The sequence below is a fragment of the Ambystoma mexicanum genome, chromosome 8 (assembly GCF_040938575.1).
Source record: "Ambystoma mexicanum isolate Mex_15411 chromosome 8, UKY_AmexF1_1, whole genome shotgun sequence".
NCBI lineage: Eukaryota > Metazoa > Chordata > Amphibia > Caudata > Ambystomatidae > Ambystoma > Ambystoma mexicanum.
The window spans coordinates 986,641,165-986,661,314 of record NC_090929.1 but is presented as its reverse complement, the minus strand read 5'-3'; the positions used below and the strand labels follow the sequence as shown (position 1 = coordinate 986,661,314).

Sequence of the window (20,150 nt, the reverse complement as noted above, 5' to 3'; positions counted from 1 at the left end):
TATAGTCTTATGCATCAACCTTAATAGAAAGACGTACATCTCCCAACGTCCACACGCCTACAAAACTTAAGACTGAAACCATAGCATCGATGAGTAATTTCCCTCTTAGTGAAATTGGAAAGTGTGTTCGCTTTGGCAAATACTGCACTTATTTCTGACTCCATGGGGGATGCCCAAGTAGGGCAGCCATCAACAAGCTATACCTTGTAGCATTAAGCCCTGTGTTCTGTGACGTGCTTGGGCAGAAACAGCCTGCTAGTTTGAACAATGGTAGGTTCAAGTGAAGAAAGGGCCTCGGGCAGAACTTGGAGCCGTGACCTCCTAAGCCTGCCCCAGAAAGTGGGGCTTAAGGCCTTTTAGTTCCCTGCTTGTTTTACTGGCTGCTAAGTGTTTTAATAGTATTCCTGATGTTTCGTTTGATAGACGATGTGCTCGGTGGTGCACCCATTCATCAAAAGGAAAATAAGGGCAAGTGAAGATGGCTGCCATGGTGATAGGAGAGGTGCTCTGGAGCAAGTCACTTCTCGCTTCTGGGGGCATTTTGGGGCATGGCACCACTGCGCATGGTGCTAATAATTAATCTTTTGTAACACGCTTGATACTGGAGACCAGTCTCTAAGCGCAGGACCGGGTTTCAAACCTGTGTCTCTCTGAGTCTCTAAGATATCTTCCCAGCCCTTTTAAGTTCTCTATTTGAAATAAATAAATCATTAAAGGAAACTTGCCTCCAACAATAGTTCTCTATTCTCTATTACGGATATTGGTTGTAGATGAATATGCACCTGCCCAAGCACCATTTCTAGACGAGTTATAACACTAACTTTTATCTTAAAAAAATAAAGTAGAGTCAAATTGGACCATGTTTTACCCACACTTTGAAAACATTGTTTTAGAGCTTCCTCCCCAAATAACGTAGCTTCTCAGAGACTAAGATTCCATAGATGATACCTGCGCCTACCAACTGTTACAATTGGGGAGCTTTTTGTTATAGAACACGTTAAAAATGTGTGTGAATGGCAGAGAACAGCAAAGATTTGAATACCTATACAAAGCCTACAATTGATTTGAGAAGTCCAGAATTATAGAAGTCTTCTACTTTCTGAATCCAGCTTGGACCTTTGTATTATCTTGTTTATCATAGTTAGTGACTGAATTTAGAACTTCCGGTAGGGCGTGTTGGGAAAGATCTACTTGGGATCCTTCTGCAGTCGCACAACAAAATGTATTTAAATGAACACACAAGAAAGATTGGTTTATGAAAAGCACAGAGACAAATCCATATATAAAGCTTCTCCTAATTAGAAAGCCATACCTTACAATGTAGAAGTCGACTTTTGAACTAATTAGGGCTGTCAAAGCTGCCATTGTTATGGTATTTTTATTTACATTTTTATCACCAGTAGAAATTGAGGCGGGGTTGTTTAGGAGTGGGGAGATAATTGTCTCTGCGTCACAAGCAGATATTAACGTGTCATTGCCTTTGGAAAGCCGACATGGTAGGTGAGCTACTTCTGCCTTTGGACTTCAACCATCTTAACTAACATTTCTTATTCCCCCTCACACCAACCTATTGTCTTGGTCAGTTACATATCTATAGAGAGAGTTTCAAAACTTGATTTGGATTGGTTTTGGAGGTGGTTTATTTTTTACATTTTTTTAATGGTTTTGTTTGTGCGTGCATTGCGCTGTAGCTGTTTTTATTATATCTTAAACTGCTCTGTTAACATTAAAAGCTTGATAAAATATAAATTAAAATAAGTTGCAGATTTAAATGATCAGACCTCCAGTTTATTACCGACTAACTTTCATCCAAATAGCTGCTGACGAATTGCATACGCTTTTTAAAATGGAAATGTGCATTTGCCACTTCTAATTGCTTTGATGCGTTACTTATGACTGAAAGGAATGTGCGCCTACTGTTGAGGTAAGTGTTTTGACTTTCTCACACATTTTCCAGGGTAAAATTTTGTCGTTATCACTTTTAAGATATTGCATCTATTTTGTGTACATTTCCTATAAATTAGTTAAATTAGGTAAACTCAGTGTGCATGAACAAACCCCGTTTTTGACTTGCAGGATGCAAACCAAACTTTAGAAGCAGACGAGACACTGGCTGAAGTACCTGAACATGTGTTTAACACTCTTCCTGAGGAAGTGAAGCTTTACCCCTCAGCTGTTAATAAGGCCCGACTTGGTGAGTGTAACAGTTCTAAAGCTTTGGAGGAAATAACATCATCTCCATTTAAAAAATCTGTCCCTGCATTGACTGTTAAAACCCTAGAAGTACAGAATGCGCTGACAAACAGTACCTACCTGTTTGCTCTTTTTCAGTAGGCATAATGGTATTTTTATTATTATTTCAAGTGTCCTCCATTGTCTCTTAAGAGCAAAGGGGGGTCACACAGTAGTTTTTCCCTTGGATGGATCTCCCCCATGTACTACATTGGCGGGTTTGGTCTTTCTCAAGTGCCAGGAGGATGTGACTGCATGAAGTTCCAGTGGTAAAGGATACATTCATGTCTATCGAGAAACAGGTGATGGATTACTGTTGAAAGGTATATTATTCTTAGACCTACTTATAAAGAGACTAAAAAAAGCTTACTACAAAGGCCTATGTGTCAAAGAGACATAGCTCTTATGTGGCAGTAACTAGAAAGCATAGCCACTTGGTGATCATCCAGTTATTCAGAGAAACAATAAGCTCAAATCCAATGCGAGTTCATCTTGGTATTCATCAGGCATGCAAACCTTGTTCTTTAATTATTATGACTAGAGTCCAACTGTAGGCAATGTTTTAACTGAAGTTCCTAAAATGTAGCGGATCTTAATTTAAACTTTGAACGTTCTAGCCATGTTGGTTGGCTCTTAGCTAGAACAAGTTATTGCAAATGAAACTGCAGAAGCCATCTTTTGCTTTGTGCTCAATTAGCTGTATCTCTTTTTTTAAAGTATAATTGTGCACAAACATCCTTATTTCGGACTATCAAATGAGGCGTGGGGGTGGGGGGCAAGACCCTGCTTGAAACTGTTATAATGTTTAGGTTGAGAGTACATCCTCACAGTTCCTCCCCTTAAAGGTGGAGTGAACTATTTATTTAGCACTGCTTGGTCTCGCAATTTAAATGACCTACTCCATTTTCCCCTCTTTTCCATTTGTACTCTGCATTGCTATCCTTCTCAGCTCGCAATCGTCTGTCAAGAAATGTACCTGTCGGAACTGAAAGAAAGTTAATGTGAACTTTTGGTTCTGATTTCTGTTGAAGGCTAGATTACATTTTTGATTACCTTACAAACAGTTACAAATAGATTATGTGGTGGTTAAATGGTTTCACCAATGTCCTTGAAACATTATAAAAGTTTGTGGTCTGCGCTATCCATAAAAGGAATGTTGTGCATGAATGCAGTAAAAAATGCCTGCATTTACGCTAACTGGAGAGTCATGATGCTAATACTCTACAATACTGGAGCTTGACAAGGAACAAGGCCATTATTGTATGTAAATATGTGCTCTGTAAAGCGGTATGGATTAAGGTGCTATATAAAAAGTGAAGGGACATACTTCACAGAAGATTTTAACTTTTGGATTGGAAAAACAAATGTTAATTGTCTCCATAACAAAAAGTCAAACCCTTTAAAAGCTGTGGATATCAGCACTCCGAAAATAAGTTATATTTTCACAGACAAAATACAAATGTTACCGGCTCTGAAGAAGCTCTGAATGAGTGAAACATGTGTAGGCTTCAGATAGTTATGCTATTTAATGGTTTGATTGCATTCGAGTTATACTTTAAAATATTCTTGTAATAATGACTTTTTCATAATCAAATTGCATTTGTAATGGTCTTCGGTGGTGGGTCGCGCATACTTTTTCACAGTAATAGTTTTGTGCCATTATAAATAGAGCTTTACATTCATAGTTATTCGTTTTGGTATGAGTTGATATGTGAATATGACCATTAAAGAACACTTTGCCCCAAGTCGTAAATGGAATCTGTGATTTATTTATGAAGGTAAAATATTGGTTTGTTGTCACTGTACATTTATTTAATTTGCACCCACTGCAAGACACTTGTTGAATTTCATTTAGTATACTTTCTGTTGTGACAACCACACACATTCACCTAAATGGAGATCCCGTAATCCAGTAAGGAACTCCAGGAATTAACTATATACCAACTAGAAATCATCTTCCTGACCAAATCAAAAAACATAGTAAAACATTCACAGAGAAAAATGTATTTTGTATACATATATAAATATCACTGAGAGTTGGTTTGCATCAATTCATCCTCTTAATGTGACATATTTAAATTGCAGGGGTCTGACAAGTCACCACTTAGTCCTCATTCTTTATTTTAATTCACAATTTTTTTTTTACATTGCTTATTACATGAAATTCATCATTGCTATATAAATGAAAACAGGTTAGTTAATAGAATATAAATATACTGCATTTAAAAAACATACACATAAGGAAAGATGAAGGGCAACAATTATGATGAACAATTCAAATGTAGTATTTAGTTTTTAAGAATCCTTTTGTTGAACATAGTGGCTTTTAATAAGTACATAGCATTAGAAGTCCTCTTTAGATAATGCTGTTTATAGGTCGACGTGTCTCTACATTGTCGTGTTCCTATGTTTCGCCGTAATAGAATTAAAAACGCCTTCATCAGGACCACAATGTAATTCCACATACTCCTACGTCCCGTCCCCTTTTCTCCATACTTATGGGACATCTCTCCGTCCTGTGGGACGGGACCGGAGCACTTTGAAAAAGCATCAATTTTCAGAAATTGTCCTTCCTCGTTTCACGCGCGGGGCACAGCATGCGGCTGTAACCCCGCCCACCTTGGCTCTGCCCCGCGCATCGCCCATCCGTCCTTTTCTCTGCTCGTTCGGGACTGGACGCACTTCGCATCTGCGGTAGAATTCCTCCTTTTTTCCTCCTCCCTGGCTCTCGCTAGTGATCGCGTAATAGTCTGTCGTTTAAACTAGACTTTCCAGATTGTTCATCCTGTCATCGTCGCTTCGCGAGGGCAGATCCCCATCCTCTTGTGTTTCGGTCCGGGCACTTCAACGTCAGTTAGAGCGGTGGGAGGAGGTGTTTCGACGTACTCCTCCTTCGCATTTCCAATCTTTCATAGACGAAAAGAAGAAACACCCGGTAATGTCTTTACTTGTCAGAGCACCCCGGCCGGGAGACACCTTCCCGGCTCATACCTGTGCTGGGAGGAGCGTCAACCGCTGTAGCACCGGGGCCTGCCCCGAGGTGCCTTCTGGGCCTAATAAATGTACCAGAGTTTTCTCTTAGGGTCTCCGTAAGGGGCCTGTGGATACCGGAGTACGCTCCGAGGGTGCTTGTAGACCTAGCTCTACTGAATCGTGGGGTACCAGAGTTCGCTCTGAGGCCTCTGTCGGCTTCCCTCAAAAGTACCGGGGTGCGCCCCGAGGCCTTGGTGGGGCTTGGTGTTACTGAACGCATGTTCGAGGTCCGCGCTAGTAAGGCTGTTACCGGACCTGGGTCCGAGGTCCCTCGCACAGAGGGTAAGGAAACCATTTCTGAGAGGCCTGAGACGGCCTTATCGGTGAAAGCTGTTTCTCACCATTCCCGCTCTTGTGGCGACGCTAGAACTGTTGAGGGGGCAAGGAGTCGAAGTTCCTCCTTTACCACCAGTGCCGAGGTCCTTCCTGTGAAGGCTAGTTTGGCTATTGGTATGTCGCAAAAACATTCCAGGCCGCATAGTACCGGCTCAGCCGAGGTTCCTTGCGTAAAGGCTAAAATGAAGACCCCTGATCCACCGACGGGGACCCCTGCCTCACTTTCACACGTGCCGCAGTTCCCCTCCGGTGACGGCAAAATGGCGGCCGTTCCCGCCACAACCACGGCAGCCATTTTGGGTGCTTCTCCCACAACTACGCCATCAGCCTCCGGTTTGGGGAGCGGTTCTGCAGGTGAACATAAGGTTCCGTTTGCGCACCAGTTTCGTCCAGTTTACGACTGGAACGCTCGGATGCCTCTTCTGCATAACCTGTCGCTGCCTGTGGGTTTGGCGCCCTTGATTTATGTGGACACTTCAGGGGAGGAGCCGGCTTGGCAACCCTCTCCTCTGCATCCGTGGAATTATCCCCCTCATGAGCGGCCTTCTCCGGCAGCTCCAAAGCTTTCTCCGGAGGACGCCTTTTTCGGCAAATTTCAGGGGCTCATGCGTACTGACCCCATGAGGGAGTATTTCAAGTGTCTTTTTAGGGAGATAAGCCCGCCAGCACCACCGGCTCCACCCCCACCTCTGGTGGATCCACCGGCGCGGCCCTTGCCTACGGTGCCTCCCCCGACCCTTCCGCCCTTTCCTCCGTTGTCCCCTGTGGACAAGACGGTGCCTGCCACGGTTCAGCAGGACCTTGGCCTGTCAGATGATCCGCAGGGCGATCAGGACAGCGAAGACCAGCCCCGCTCTATTAGAGTTTTTCACAACCGGGTACTGGACATGATGTGCCTATTGGATGTCCCAGTGCCTGAGGCACCCGCTCCGCAGGAGGGCTTGCTTTTGGGGACGTTCACATTTTCTCCTTTGGAGCGTACCGGCCTGTTCTTGCAGAAGGACGTCTTCGCCGAGGTCCGTAGAGTAGGGGAGAAGCCACACTTTTTGTGAATAAGAAAATTGACGCGAGATACAGGCTACATTCTTCAGAAGAGGTGGCCCAATCATCTTGTCCGCCTCCCTCCTCTAAGGTGGTGGCCGCAGCCACTTTACAGTGCAGGCCTGCAGCATCCTCTTCTACGATGGCTACTCGGGTCCTGGGGAAAGAGGACAAGCTCCTCGGCTCCCTTGGGAGGAAGATTTTTGCCAACTCGGCCCTGCAGCTCCGGCAGGCCAATGCGGAACTGGTGTTAGCGGGGGTTAATATGAAGATGTGGAAATGTCTGTCAGAGTTCATTCCGGTCGAGAAGCTGGAAGACTTTAAGGCAGGATTGTCCAATGCCATGGTCTTGGCCCAAGATCTGCTGGAGGCTGCGGCTCATCACGGGGCTTGATGCTGGGAGTTGATACTTCTAGGCAGGCGTGGTTGCGTGGTTGCATGCCACCAAATTCTCAAAGGAGGTGCAGGACAAGGTGTTGGACCTGCCGTTTGACGGGAAGGAGCTTTTCCATTCCACAACGGATGTGGAGCTGACTAAAACAAAGGACAGCACCCAGGCACCTAAGTCGTTGTCCGTCCTGGTAAAAACTCCTTTTAGATCCCAGAGACCGTTGTCGCAAAGCAGGCCCTCCTCGGGTTTCAGAGGGTTTCTAGACCAGAAATCTCGCAGAGTGGACACCCCTTTGGGTAATAACCGCTGGAGGCAACAACGGACTCAGTTTTTCTCCCGCTCCTCAGCCTCCTCCTTGGGTTCATGCGGTAACACCACCGAAAAACCTGCCAAATGAGGGTTCTCCGCGCTCGCACGAGACCCCGGTGGGAGGACGCATTGCGTCTCAATTGGGAGGCGTGGCAGACCATCACCGAGGACAGGTGGGTCTTGCCAGTCGCTCAGGCGGGCTTCCGCTTACCCTTACCCCCTACCCTTCAACCCTCCTTTCCAGCAGTCGGGGTCGTCCTCCCTGAAAGCCGAGGTAAAGAAGCTTCTGGACCTCAGAGCTGTGGAACCCGTTCCCCTTGGGGAGCGAGGGGAGGGCTTCTACTCCCGGCTGTTTACAGTGCCCAAACCCAACCAGGCTGGCCTGCACACCACCTTTCCCAGTTCAATCTTTTCCTACCCCAAGAGAAATTCAAGATGATCACGCCCGGCCAGATATGGTCCTCCTTGCAGATGGGCGATTGGCTCAGCGTGGTGGACCTTCAGGATGCGTACATGCATATTCTGATCTGGAGTCCACACAGGAGATATCTTTGGTTCTCTGTGGGAGAGGAGCACTTCCAGTTTCGAGTGCTTCCTTTTGGCCTCAGCTCGGCGCTGCATGTCTTCACGAAGATGTCGGTGATTGCAGCCTATCTTCGTCTGCAGGGTATCCATGTGTATCCGTATTTGGACGACTGGCTCTTACGCAGCTCTTGCCCGTTGAAAGCCGCATGCAATCTTCAGTCTCTCCTTCAGCTCCTGTTCCATCTTGGGCTGTCGGTGAACTGGCGGAAATCTTCCATGACGGTCTTGCAGGACTTGATTTTCCTGGGTTTTCGCTCGATCACGATCGACTGCAGAGTGTACCTGACCGGGGACAGAATGGCGGATCTTTTGGCCACCTGTCAGATGTTTGCGCAGGCGGAGAGCATGTCGGCCTGGTGGTTCCAGAGGCTTCTGGGCCTCATGGCCTCGTGCCTGTTGGCTCTTCCTCTTGCTCGTCTCAGGATGAGGCAGACTCAGATGGCACTTCGGAGTTTTTGGCGTCAGGCTTTGGATCCGGACTCCAAGTTGATAACGATTCCGGATTCCAAGAGCAGACCTGGAGTGGTGGTCGTCCCTCAGCAACCTGTCGGTGGGTGGGGGGGGTTAGGACCCAGCCCCTATGGTGACGGTCACAATGGGCTCCTCCCTTCTAGGGTGGAGTGCGACATTGGATCTTCTTCAGGTCTCAGATCTTTGGTCACCTTAGGACAAGCTCCTCCACATAAATCTGGAGCTTCTGGCGATTTTCCTAGCGCTCAAGGCGTTCAGACCGATCATTGCCAACAAAGTGGTCCTTATATGCATGCACAATGTGGGGTCAATGTATTACATCAACAAGCAAGGGGGCACAAAGTCTCCCCCCTCTTGTGAACCTGTCCGTCCAGATTTGGGAGTGGGCAACTCGTCATGTTGTCTGGCTAGTTGCAGTACACATTCAGGTCCAGCTGAATGTCACGGCAGATGCCCTCAGTCGCCGGACGATGGTCAGCTATGAGTGGGAATTGAAGGCGGAGATCCTCTCAGGGATTTTCCTGCATTGGGGCACTCCAGAGGTGGACCTCTTCGCGACAGCAGCAAACGGGAAGCTTCCTCTGTATGCCTCCAGAAACGGGCCTCCTCATTGGGGGATGCTCTCGAGATTCCATGGCCCAACGTGAGGGCTTATGCTTATCCGCCTCCGCCTATGAGTCACCAGATGATTTGCATTGGGGCACTCCAGAGGTGGACCTCTTCGCGACAGCAGCAAACGGGAAGCTTCCTCTGTATGCCTCCAGAAACGGGCCTCCTCATTGGGGGATGCTCTCGAGATTCCATGGCCCAACGTGAGGGCTTATGCTTATCCGCCTCCGCCTATGAGTCACCAGATGATTTGCAAGCTGAAGAACACAGTGAACTGTTCTCTCCTGCTCATAGCCCCGTGGTGGCCGGCAAGGTTTTGGTTCTCAAAACCTGAAACACCTGTCTGTGTGTCCATCGATCTGTTTACCGTTGAGTCCTGATCTTCTTCATCAGGGGGATCAACAGCTGTGGCACCCCTCCCCACAATCGTTCAACATGGCGGCATGGTGCCTGAGTTCAAGTCTTTAGAACATCTCAACCTGTCGGCGGATAACATGCGCATTATTCTTGCGGCCAGGAAACCCTCGACTAGGTCGCATTACAGGAGCAAATGGCTCAAGTCCTGTCATTGGTGTTTACACAAACAACTGGACCCAAGGGCGGCTACAATTGACAGTGTACTGTCCTTTGTATCCCACCTAGCAGAGTCGGGAGTTCACGTTCTGTCATGCAGAACTTATCTTTCGGCGGTATCCGCCTACCTATCTACGGACCAATGTTCTTACTCTCTACCTAATCCAGTGGTTAAGGGACATTCCGGTTTGTAATCCGCACTCGTCGTGGGATCTGAATGTGGTCCTTACGGCGTTGTGCCATAAAGCTTTCGAACCAATGGCCACGTTGGACCTCAAGCACCTGTCGTGGAAGATGTCCTTTTTGGTTGCCGTTACCTCAGCGAGGCGTGCGAGTGAGCTCCAGGCTTTGTCGGTGGAGCATCCCTTCTTGGTTTTTCACAAGGATAAGGTAGCCCTACGGACAAACCCTTCTTTCCTGCCAAAGGTGGTCTCTGATTTCCCTCTGAATCGATCAATCTCCCTGCCAGTCTTCTTCCCGAACCCTGCTTCAGAGGTGGAAAGGGTTCTGCACTGCTTGGTTGTTAGAAGGGCTCTTCAGTTCTATCTAGACAGAACTTCTGAATTTAGGAACTCTTCTGAATTGTTAGTGACTTTTGGTAACCCACAGGGTAAGCAGACTTCCAAGGCGACTATCTCCAGATGGATCGCTGCCTGTATTACGGAGATTTACACTGTCCAAGGGCTGCAACCCCCTAAAGGTATTCATGCACACCTGGTGCAGGGCAAGGCAGCTGCAGGTGCTTTTCAGAAATGTCCCCTGGGAGACCATCGCCAGGGCGGCTACTTGGGCAGCCCCATCAGCTTTTTGCAAGTATTACTGCCTAGATCTGAGCTCCAGATCTGATGCTCAGTTTGGCCAGGCTGTACTGAAGAATCTTTTTCAGTAAGGGTTTTTTTCCATCCACCCTTAGTTCCTGTGAGGAGTGCTTGGGAATCTCCCATAAGTATGGAGGAAAGGGGACGGGGATGTAGGAGTATAACCAGGTTACTCACCGTAGTGACCACCTTACTCCTAGTCCATAGTCCCCTTTTCGCCATACGCCCGCCCGCCGTCCCCTCTAATAAGGTTCCTCTATTATTGCTTAAAGGTCTCTGACCTGGCGATAGAAAAGGACTAATGGGCGATGCTCGGTGCAGAGCCAAGGTGGGCGGGGTTATTGCTGTGTGCTGTGCCCCGCAGTTGGAAAGAGAGGAAGGACAAAAAAAATTGAAAATGTTTTATGCTTTTTCAAAGTGCTCCGGTCCCATCCCACAGGACGGAGAAATGTCCCATAAGTATGGAAGAAAGGGGACTATGGACTAAGAGTAAGGTGGTCACTATGGTGAGTAACCTGGTTAAAATCCTCTCTATATGGAAGATAAGGAAATGTGTTTCACTTTAGCCTGATCACTAACTCGGACAGTGAACGTTAAAAATTCAAATTGTTTGTCAAAATATAAGTTGATACAAATAAATGTTCTGATGTAAGGAACATACCTTACACATGAAGCTTCTTCTATTGGGTGAAGTTCCCTTAATGTACTCAATGTTGATGTAAACATTATTTAGTTCTGAAAAATGTCAAGTAAATAATGCTTTAGGGATGAACATTGGGCTAGCTCATTAGCCCCATTCATCACCAACCCATTCAATTCCTCTTTGTCGGCTGACCATGTCTCCCAAAACCAAGCATGCACATACTACTGTATCATTACTCCACTCCAAAAACTTAATGCAACCCTAAATCCTACATTACTTCTTCCCTCTGCCATAAAAGCTTTCAAGAATGTTTATGTCCCAACCCTTCTCCCGTCTACAGACTGACAACCTGTTGAGCAACTTCAATTCAGGGTTGATATCTAACTTTGGAACTGAAATTACTGCACTAAACACGGAGGGGAACTACCTAATTATATGTGACCGATGTTTTAAATTAAATGTTTTGCACTTCAGTGCAGGATTCAGGAATTCTGTCAATAAGGTATTGAATACCTTGCATCTTAGAATGTATAAACTAAAGAGCAGATCTAGTGTCGCTCATTTCTTTCCTAGGCAACTGTTACCAACCAGTCAAACTGCCAGGTGCATTGCCAGAGCAGTGTTCCATTCCAATTATGGAATGGCAAAGGGTAGTATAGGTCAGGATTGTGGTGCATTGACTGAGATTTGTGCAGGCGCTAGTACTATAAGAATCCCTGGTTCTGCAGGTCCTGATTGAAAATACCCATCAAGTGGCCCAAAGTGTGATGCCTTCATTGAGCTTAGCTATGCACTTTGCATGTTGTCATTTGTAACTTTCGTCTTCCCAATAGATGCACAGGCCTACTAATCCCAGCATGAATAGTGCAAAACCTAGACTGACTGAGCCACGCGTGAAATTGAGGCTACAATTACTTCTTTCTACAATATCAAGCCCTTCCTTCTACCCCACGACTGACCAATGATGTAGTCCCTGGTGGTCTTACATATTGACAAGGAAAACTCCCACCTTGCAGGGCTTCAGGCTGCTCACTTCACCCCCCCCCTTAAAGTGGCCCACCATGCTGCTCAATGCCTCATCACAGACTCTAGGAAATGTTACTTCATCACCCCCACCTTGCACAGGTTATAAACTTGCTCCCCATTTTAGTTAGGATCTGGTTTAAAACCACGTGCATCATCGCATGCCAGCCTACCTGATGGCCAAACTAAAACGGGCAGGCATCAAATGGCCACCTCTCAGTAAGACCATCACCAGACTGGAAACTAGACTGACTCGTGAAGAGACAACTATGCTCCAGTCTTCTGGAACCCCATCACAGTGGCAAATCGCACTGTTTATGGTCTTCTTCAGTCTAGGAAAGAACTGAAGACCTGGCTCTTCCAACAACACATAGGTGTAACCTAGATTCCAGCTATGTTGTACACACGCCTATCCATATATTGTACAGTGATAAATATTACTAATGTTTACTTGATGACTTGTTAAAGTCTTGCTACCAATGTTTTGCTCAATTAACTTTACAGCTCTGTTGCTCCCCAATCGGTTTGCGCCATCAAAATATGATAGTTTATTTTTATTTATATAGCGCCTATATGGAATGGGTTTCAAAGCACTTCAAGGGAAGGTAGGGAACAAATGAAAATACAATGACATTCTTGCAAGTGATGAACAGTAAGGATGTGAAATTAACTTTCGTACTCGGCCTGACGACATTTCAGATAGTGGAAGAGCTAAGACATAGATGAGGAAGGGAGGGGGAGAGAGGGAAGGAAATGGAAACGGACAGGTAATTACCGTATTAGGCCTGACAACATTTCTGGTAGAGCCGGAGAAAACAAAAGGTGAGAGAGAGGGGTGCAGAAAGGGAGGGGAGGAACAAAACAAGCGACTATCGTCCTAGGCCTGACGACATTTCCGGTAGTGCTGTTGGGCGGGGCGGGAGGGAGGGGGGGGTGATAATAATACGATTACGGTGCATTGGAACACAACAGTAAGGGATGCTGCAGCTCTGGACTGAGGTGCCTTGGCAGTGATTTGTATGGCTCCAATTACTGGTATGAGCAGGGTGATCCAAGGCCGGATTGAAGTGTATAGTGAGTGCTGGAGAAATATCCTGCCACAGTAATACCTGTGTTGTGCTAGAATTGGAGGGCCTCTGGAGTCTCAACACTGCATGTGGAGGAGGCTACATCCTGGCATTGTTAAGGGCAAATGCCTTTGACCCAAATGGTGGAAGACCTGGATGTGCTTTATGCGTCAGTGTTTCACTACACAGCAACCAAAACTATTGGAATTCTCATTATTGTTTTACTTTTAAAAATTGTCCCCACAACGTTCTTGAACGTTCAGCTCTTCCAAGTACGCCCCCTCCCCCACTCCTCTTGTCAGAAATATGTTGATGTGGTGTCTGTCTTCCCCAAATTAATCCCTAGATGCCTTCACTTCTTGAATGAATTGGCTAGTTTAGGTTACATTTTTTAGTAGGGCGGCAGGCACAGCATAGCACCGAAAGGGCATGGTAGCGTTAAATTAGGTAGTTCTTTACATGTCAGACTGTTGGTGCTGATCATTGACAGGATGAGTGGTTATGAAGTAAATGTTTTGAAACGTTTTCTACATTTTATATCATTTTCTCTTTCTGAGGTCCGGAGGAAGAGGTTTCCATAAGACAGCAGCTTGAACAGAAATGTCCTTTCAATAGAGTGGCACGTTTTGGAGCAACGTAGATTAGCTTAGTTTAGATTAGCTGCAAGGAAAGAACGGATGGGTGCATATCTTGTAATTTCTGGGGAGATGGAGATGTATCTTACTGGCCAGGAAGTCATATGCTGGTTAAGTGCAGAGGTTTGTGCAAAACGTTTTAGTTTCAGGACGTTACTGGGCACTGCATTCTGTATTTTGTGCTTTTTCAATTTGACATTTAGGTAGGCCGGGGGGTGTATATGGGGTTGCAAAAGTTAGTATGGAGCTGATAAATGCATTTACCAGCTGCACTTGATGACTAACATAAGAGTTGGAGTAATTTTCTTAGCTGCCTAAGCTGGCCAAACCAGGATCCTACAACCTTTTAAATGAAAGGGACAATTGGCTGTCAATTTTGACTCACAGGTTCCGAACCTTGGAGGCTGGCAAAGGAGGAGGGCCCAGGGCAATGAGCTTGAAGAAGGGTTCCATATGCAGCCAGAAGGTCGCACAACAGAATTTGTTATTTGAGCATTATGTTTGAGTGTATTCCTGTCCATCCAGATATTGACATACACGGGTAGGAATTAATGATGTTGCTATTGCACACTCTTATGTAGGTGCAGTAAGATTTAGGTGGTATATGCATAGGTGTAAAGTTGCATGCTAAAGAGGAAAAGTAGTTTAGAAAGTGGCTGCAGATACAAATTGAATAGGACTGGGGAAATTGGTGTTCTCTGTGAGACTCCAGAATTAAAGGGCAGATATGTGGATTCAAGGGATGTCAGAATGACTGATTATGCTCGGTCAGTAAGGAATCCTGAATCGAGGTGGGTCAGCGTGGCTCCCAAAATGGCACATGCCTAAGGCATCGGATAAGGCTAGTGATGAGTTGCTCTCGGATCGTAAGAAATTATGTGCTATGTTTATGTGCAGAATCGAGGTAGCGAGTGAGTTTTTAATGCTGACTTGTAGTGTGCAGCTGCTATTTCACACTCCTGCTTTAGGTATCAATAGTTGTGTGTAACTTGTTTTTCTGTGGCACTGATGGAAACAAGCACCATGGCCCTAAGATTTTACACCAGATTTCCTGGTGTCTTTATATAGACTACTATTTAGTCAAGATCTCCTTTCTCAGACGACTGGCGGAATCTCTCTGCACATGTGCTGGGCTTCTGAATTATAAGCATTGAAAATCTACACCTTGCTCTATCAGAAAGGCATGCCCTGTTATATCTGTAATGTTAAGACCTCTTCCTTTGTTGAATGGGAAATCAAAGATTCACTTATATTGGAGGTTGAGGTATTTCTAAAAATTGTGATGTCCTCCGTGCATGATACTGGGATAAGTGTGCAAACCCCAAAGGACACACCTACAACATGGCACTATGGACAAATGGTCCTGCCTTGTTATATAGGTTTGGCAAGAATTCGCAGTACTTGGGGGTCAGAACATTCCCCAAGCAATGCTCCTGCAGTTCTACTGTTTGGAGGGCCTTGCCTCCACAGTCCTAGACACAAACCATTGGTAAATCCTGTTCCAAACATCAGCCCTTTTTACTGCAGAGATTTCCTACTTTTCCGCTTTGGACAGAGCACAAGAGGGTATCTGAGAAGGCGGAGTAGTTGTGCATGTAAAACACAGCATGATTTATGCCAGAGAGCGGGGTCTCACTTTGTTTCAACCCAACAATCTGCTGCCAAATCCTACCAGTGCAATTATTTCAAGGTGCAGGATTCCCATTTTCAGATCTTGGAGCATGATTCAGACTTCTGAGAAGAGCGCAGACGATGTCAACTTTGATGCAGGTATAACATTTGTTTTAAAAAGTTTAAAAACAAGAAAATAATGATTTCTTCACTGTTTCAGGGATGGATATTCACACAATACAACAGTGGTTGATAATGCAGCTGTACAGAGTTGATGGCAATGAATCAAATGGTCTCAAATGATTTGCTAGGTGATATGTGGTTATATACTCATTTCAATGCACATCCTTTTTGTGAATGTGCAATGTGTGTTTAAATGGCAGAAAAGGCACCTTTCGACCCTGGATGTGCACAGTTGTCCAGATAAATTCACAAGGATGATGCCCCTGTTCATATCTGGAATAACCATCTTGACAAAAGCTTTCAGTCATTTACATCTTTTATCTACAAATGCCTTCACTAGACTAAGTGTTCTGTGAATTGGGCCTTCAGTGTGTATGGAACAATCTAGATTCCCATGGCTTATTAGTATTATGGATGCTTTAACTTTTCTTTACATGTACTCCTACGTCCCGTCCCCTTTCTTCCATACTTGTGGAACATTCCGTCCTTTGCGCTGGGACCGGAGCACTTTTTTCCAAAAAGCATAAAAAATTGAAAATTCTTGTCCTTCTCTTTTTATGCGGGGTACCGCACGCGGCCATAACCCCGCCCTCCCGAGCGTATCACCCTTCCGTCCTTTTTTCTGTGCGATAGGGACTGGACGCACTTGCATCTTTGGGAGTTTTTTTGTTCCCGTTGTCCTTCTCTCTTGCTCTGGTTCTGCTGTCGCATAGTACATCCGTCTATGCCAGAGCGTCTGGGATTTGTGTCCTGTTCTTCGTGCCAACGTCACTTCGCTAGGGTGGATCCCCATTCTCCCTGTTTGGAATGTCTCGGGCCGGACCACCGCTGCGATTATTGCGTCTACTGCGATTCCCTCTCCATCCAGGCACTCCAGTGCTGTCTTCTTCGGTAGGAGGAAGTTTTTCAGCCCGTTCCTCCACCTCATCTTCAGCTTTTCATTGACGAAAAGTGACGTCCGGTAAGTTCCTTACTTTTTAGGGTGCCCCGGCCGGGGGATTCCTTTCCGGGGTCTTCTCGGTCCGGGAGGGGCTCTAGTAGCTCTACCACCAGGATTTCTCCTGTGGTGCCTCGCAGGCCTAATGGGCGCACTGGGTTTTCTCAGAGGGTTCCCACAACGGACTTGCCAAGACCGGAACACGTTCCGAGGTTCACCTGTCGGGTGCTAAACGTTGGCCCAGATCGTCTGAGGCTTTGGACACCGGGGTTTGCTCCGAAGTCTCCGTTTCTGGAGCTTTCCACGCAGACACCGGGGTACGCCCTGATGTCTCAATTTCTGGAGCTTTTTGTACCAAGCCACGGCTTGAGGCCCCTCACAAGGAGGAGCTATAGATACTGGGTCAAAACCTGAGGTTCCTCGTCTTGAGGCCAAGGTCTGTACCGACAAAACCGAGAGACCTGTTCCTAGGGTCTTGTCTGTAAGGGTCATTCCTCAGTTTTTTCAGAGCACCCCTGCCAGGAGATACCTTTCTGGGTTTCTCTCGGGCCGGGAGGGGCGTTGATCGCTCTGTTACCGGGGTTCGCCCTGAGGTGCCTGTCGGGCCTAATAATTCTACCAGAGTTTTCTCAGAGGGTCTCCGCAAGGGGCCTGTGTTCACCAGAGTACGCTTCGAGGCCCCTCCTGTGGGGGCTGTTTGTAGACCCAGTTCTACTGAGTCGTGGGGTACCGGACCTTGCTCTGAGACCGCTCTTTCGGCTTCCCTCAAAAACGAAACCGGGGTGCGCCCCGAGGTCTTGGCTGGGCTTGAGGTTACCGAACGGATGTTCGAGGCCCGTGCCGATAAGGCTTCTACCAGGCCTAGTCAGAGGTCCCTCGTACAGAGGCTAAGGCTACCAACAGTTCTGAGGGGCCGGGCAAGGCCCTGTCGGTGAAAGCGGTTGCTCACCGTTCCCGCTCTTGTGGTGACACCAGATCTGTTGAGGGGGCAAAGAAGAAAGTTCCTTCTTTTACCGGCAGTGCCGAGGCCCTTCCTTCAAAGGCTCAGTTGGTGGTTGGTATGTCGCAGAAACATTCCATGCCTCATAGTACCAGCTCTGCCGAGGTTCCTTACGTTAAGGCTAAAATTAAGACCCCTGACCCATCGACGGGGACCCCTGCCTCACTTCCTCACGTGCCGCAGTTCCCCTCAGATGAGGACAAAATGGCGGCCGTTCCTGCCACGACCATGGCAGCCATTTTAGGTACTACCCCTAAAACTACGCCATCGGCCCCTGGTGTAGGGTTCGGTCCTTTGGGTGAACCTAAGGTCCCTTGTGCACATCCTTACCGGCCGGTTTATGATTGGAACACCCAGATGCCTCTTCCGCACAATTTTTCGTTGCCTGCGGGGGCGGCCCCCTTGATGTATGTGGATACGTTGGCGGAGGGGCTGGTGTGGCACCCTTCCCTGTTACGTCCCTGGATTTGTCCACCTCATGAGAGGCCTCCTGAGGACGCCTTTTTCGGTAAATTTCAAGCGCTTATGTGCACCGACCCCATGAGGGAATATTTCAAAGGGCTTTTCAAGGAGATATGTCCACCTGCGCCTCTGGCTCCACCCGTTTCGGCGGTGGTCCCGCCAGCGCCTCCCTTGCCCGTGGTGCCTCCCCCTGCGCTTCTGCCTTTGCCACCATTGTCCCCAGTGGACAAGGCAGTGCCTGACACGGCTCAGCAGGATCCTGACCTGTCAGATGACCCTCAAGGCGATCAGGACAACAAGGACCTTCCTCGCTCTATCAGAGCCTTTCATGACCGGGTACTGGACATGAGTTTCTTAGATGTTCTGGTGCCCGAGGCACCCGCTCCGCAGGAGGGCGTGCTTTATGGGGCGTTCACCTTGTCTACTTTGGAGCGTACAGGCCTGTTCTTGCAGAAGAACTTTCTGGCCGAGGTCCGAAGAGTTTGGGAAAAACCACACTCGGGACTTTTTGTCAAAAAGATTGACGCGAGGTACAGGCTGCATTGTTCGGAAGAAGTGGCCTTGTCGTCTTGTCCGACTCCCTCCTCCACAGTGGTGGCTGCAGCTACGTTGCAATCCAGGCCTGCAGCATCCTCCTCCGCGACGGCTACTCAGGTCTTGGGAAAGGAGGACAAGCTCCTGGACTCCCTAGGGAGAAAAATCTTTGCCAATTCGGCCTTACAGCTCAGGCAGGCCAATGTAGAATTGATTTTGGCGGGAGCTAACATGCAGATGTGGAAAGGGCTGTCGGAGTTTGTGGAGCACATTCCAGTCGAGAAGTTGGAAGATTTCAAAGGGGGCCTTTCCGATGCCAGGGTCTTGGCCCAGGATCTCCTGGAGGCTGCGCCTCATCACGTAGACACCTCAGCTCGGGGCCTTATGCTTGGGGTTGATACCTCGCGCAAGCGTGGCTGCATGCCACTAAGTTTTCGAAGGTAGTGCATGACAAGCTTCTGGACCTGCCATTCGATGGTAAGGAGCTTTTTCACTCGTCTACTGATGTAGGGCTTCCTCGACTGCAAATCTCAGAGTGGATACTCCTGCGGGGAATAACTGCCGTAGACAACGGCATACGCGGTTTTTCTCCCGCTCCTCAGTCTCCTCATCAGGTTCAGGTGGCACCGCCACCGATAAGCCTGCCAAATGAGTGTTTTCCGCTCTCGCACGAGACCCCGGTGGGAGGACGCATTGCGTCTCATTGGGAGGCGTGGCAGACCGTCGCAGAAGACAGATGGGTGTCGTCAGTCGCTCGAACGGGCTTCCGCTTACCTTTACTCCCTACCCCACCCCTCAACCCTCCTTTTCAGCTGTCGGGCTCACCCTCCCTCAAGGCCGAGGTTCAGAAACCTCTGCACCTCAGAGCTGTGGAACCCGTTCCCCTTGGGGAGCGAGGGGAGGGTTTTAATCCCGGCTGTTTACGGTGCCCAAACCCGACCAGGCTGGCCTGCGCACCATCCTAGAACTTTCCCTGTTCAATCTTTTCCTACCCCAAGAGCAATTCAAGATGATCACGCCCGGCCAGATTCGCTCCTCTTTGCAGATGGGCGATTGGCTAAGCGTGGTGGATCTTCAGGATGCATACATGCATATCCTGATTTGCAATCCACACAGGAGATACCTCCGCTTCTCTTTGGGAGAGGAGCACTTCCAGTTTCGGGTGCTTCCTTTTGGCCTCTGTTCAGCGCCGCGTTTCTTCACAAAGATGATGTCGTTGATTGCGGCCTATCTTCGTCTCCAGGGTATCCATGTGTATCCCTATTTGGACGGCTGGCTCCTACGCAGCCCTTGTCCGTTGACAGCAGCGGGCAACCTCCAGTCTCTCCTTCAGCTCCTGCTCCATCATGGGCTGTCGGTGAACTGGCGGAAATCCTCCATGACGGTCTCACAGGACCTGACTTTCCTGGGTTTTTGTTGGAACACGATCGACTGCCGAGTGTATCTGACCGGGGACAGAATGGTGGATCTGTTGGCCACGTGTCTGATGTTTGCGCAGTCAGAGAGCACGTCGGCCTGGTGGTTCCAGAGGCTTTTGGGCCTCATGGCCTCGTGTGTACTGGCTCTTTCCCTTGCTCGTCTCAAGGTGAGACGGACCCAGGTGGCTCTTCGGAGTTCCTGGCGTCAGGCTGTGGACCCGGATTCCAAGCGGATGATG

General features: G+C 47.7%; 1 protein-coding gene across 3 annotated transcripts in view; it reads left to right on the top strand.

The window, feature by feature from the left end:
- PRDM2 (PR/SET domain 2) overlaps window positions 1–20,150 on the top strand; it is a 773,815-nt gene that overhangs the window by 175,877 nt on the left and 577,788 nt on the right. For 2 of the 3 annotated variants that reach the window (XR_011268650.1, XM_069610899.1), the window contains exon 3: window positions 2,077–2,194. The exons of the other annotated variant lie outside the window; for it this stretch is intronic. Coding sequence is in view for 1 of the 2 variants with exons in the window: in XM_069610899.1 (XP_069467000.1) it covers window positions 2,077–2,194 (118 nt within the window). In the remaining variant the exon portion in view is untranslated. The remainder of the gene's footprint in view (window positions 1–2,076; window positions 2,195–20,150) is intronic. 3 annotated transcript variants of the gene reach the window in all.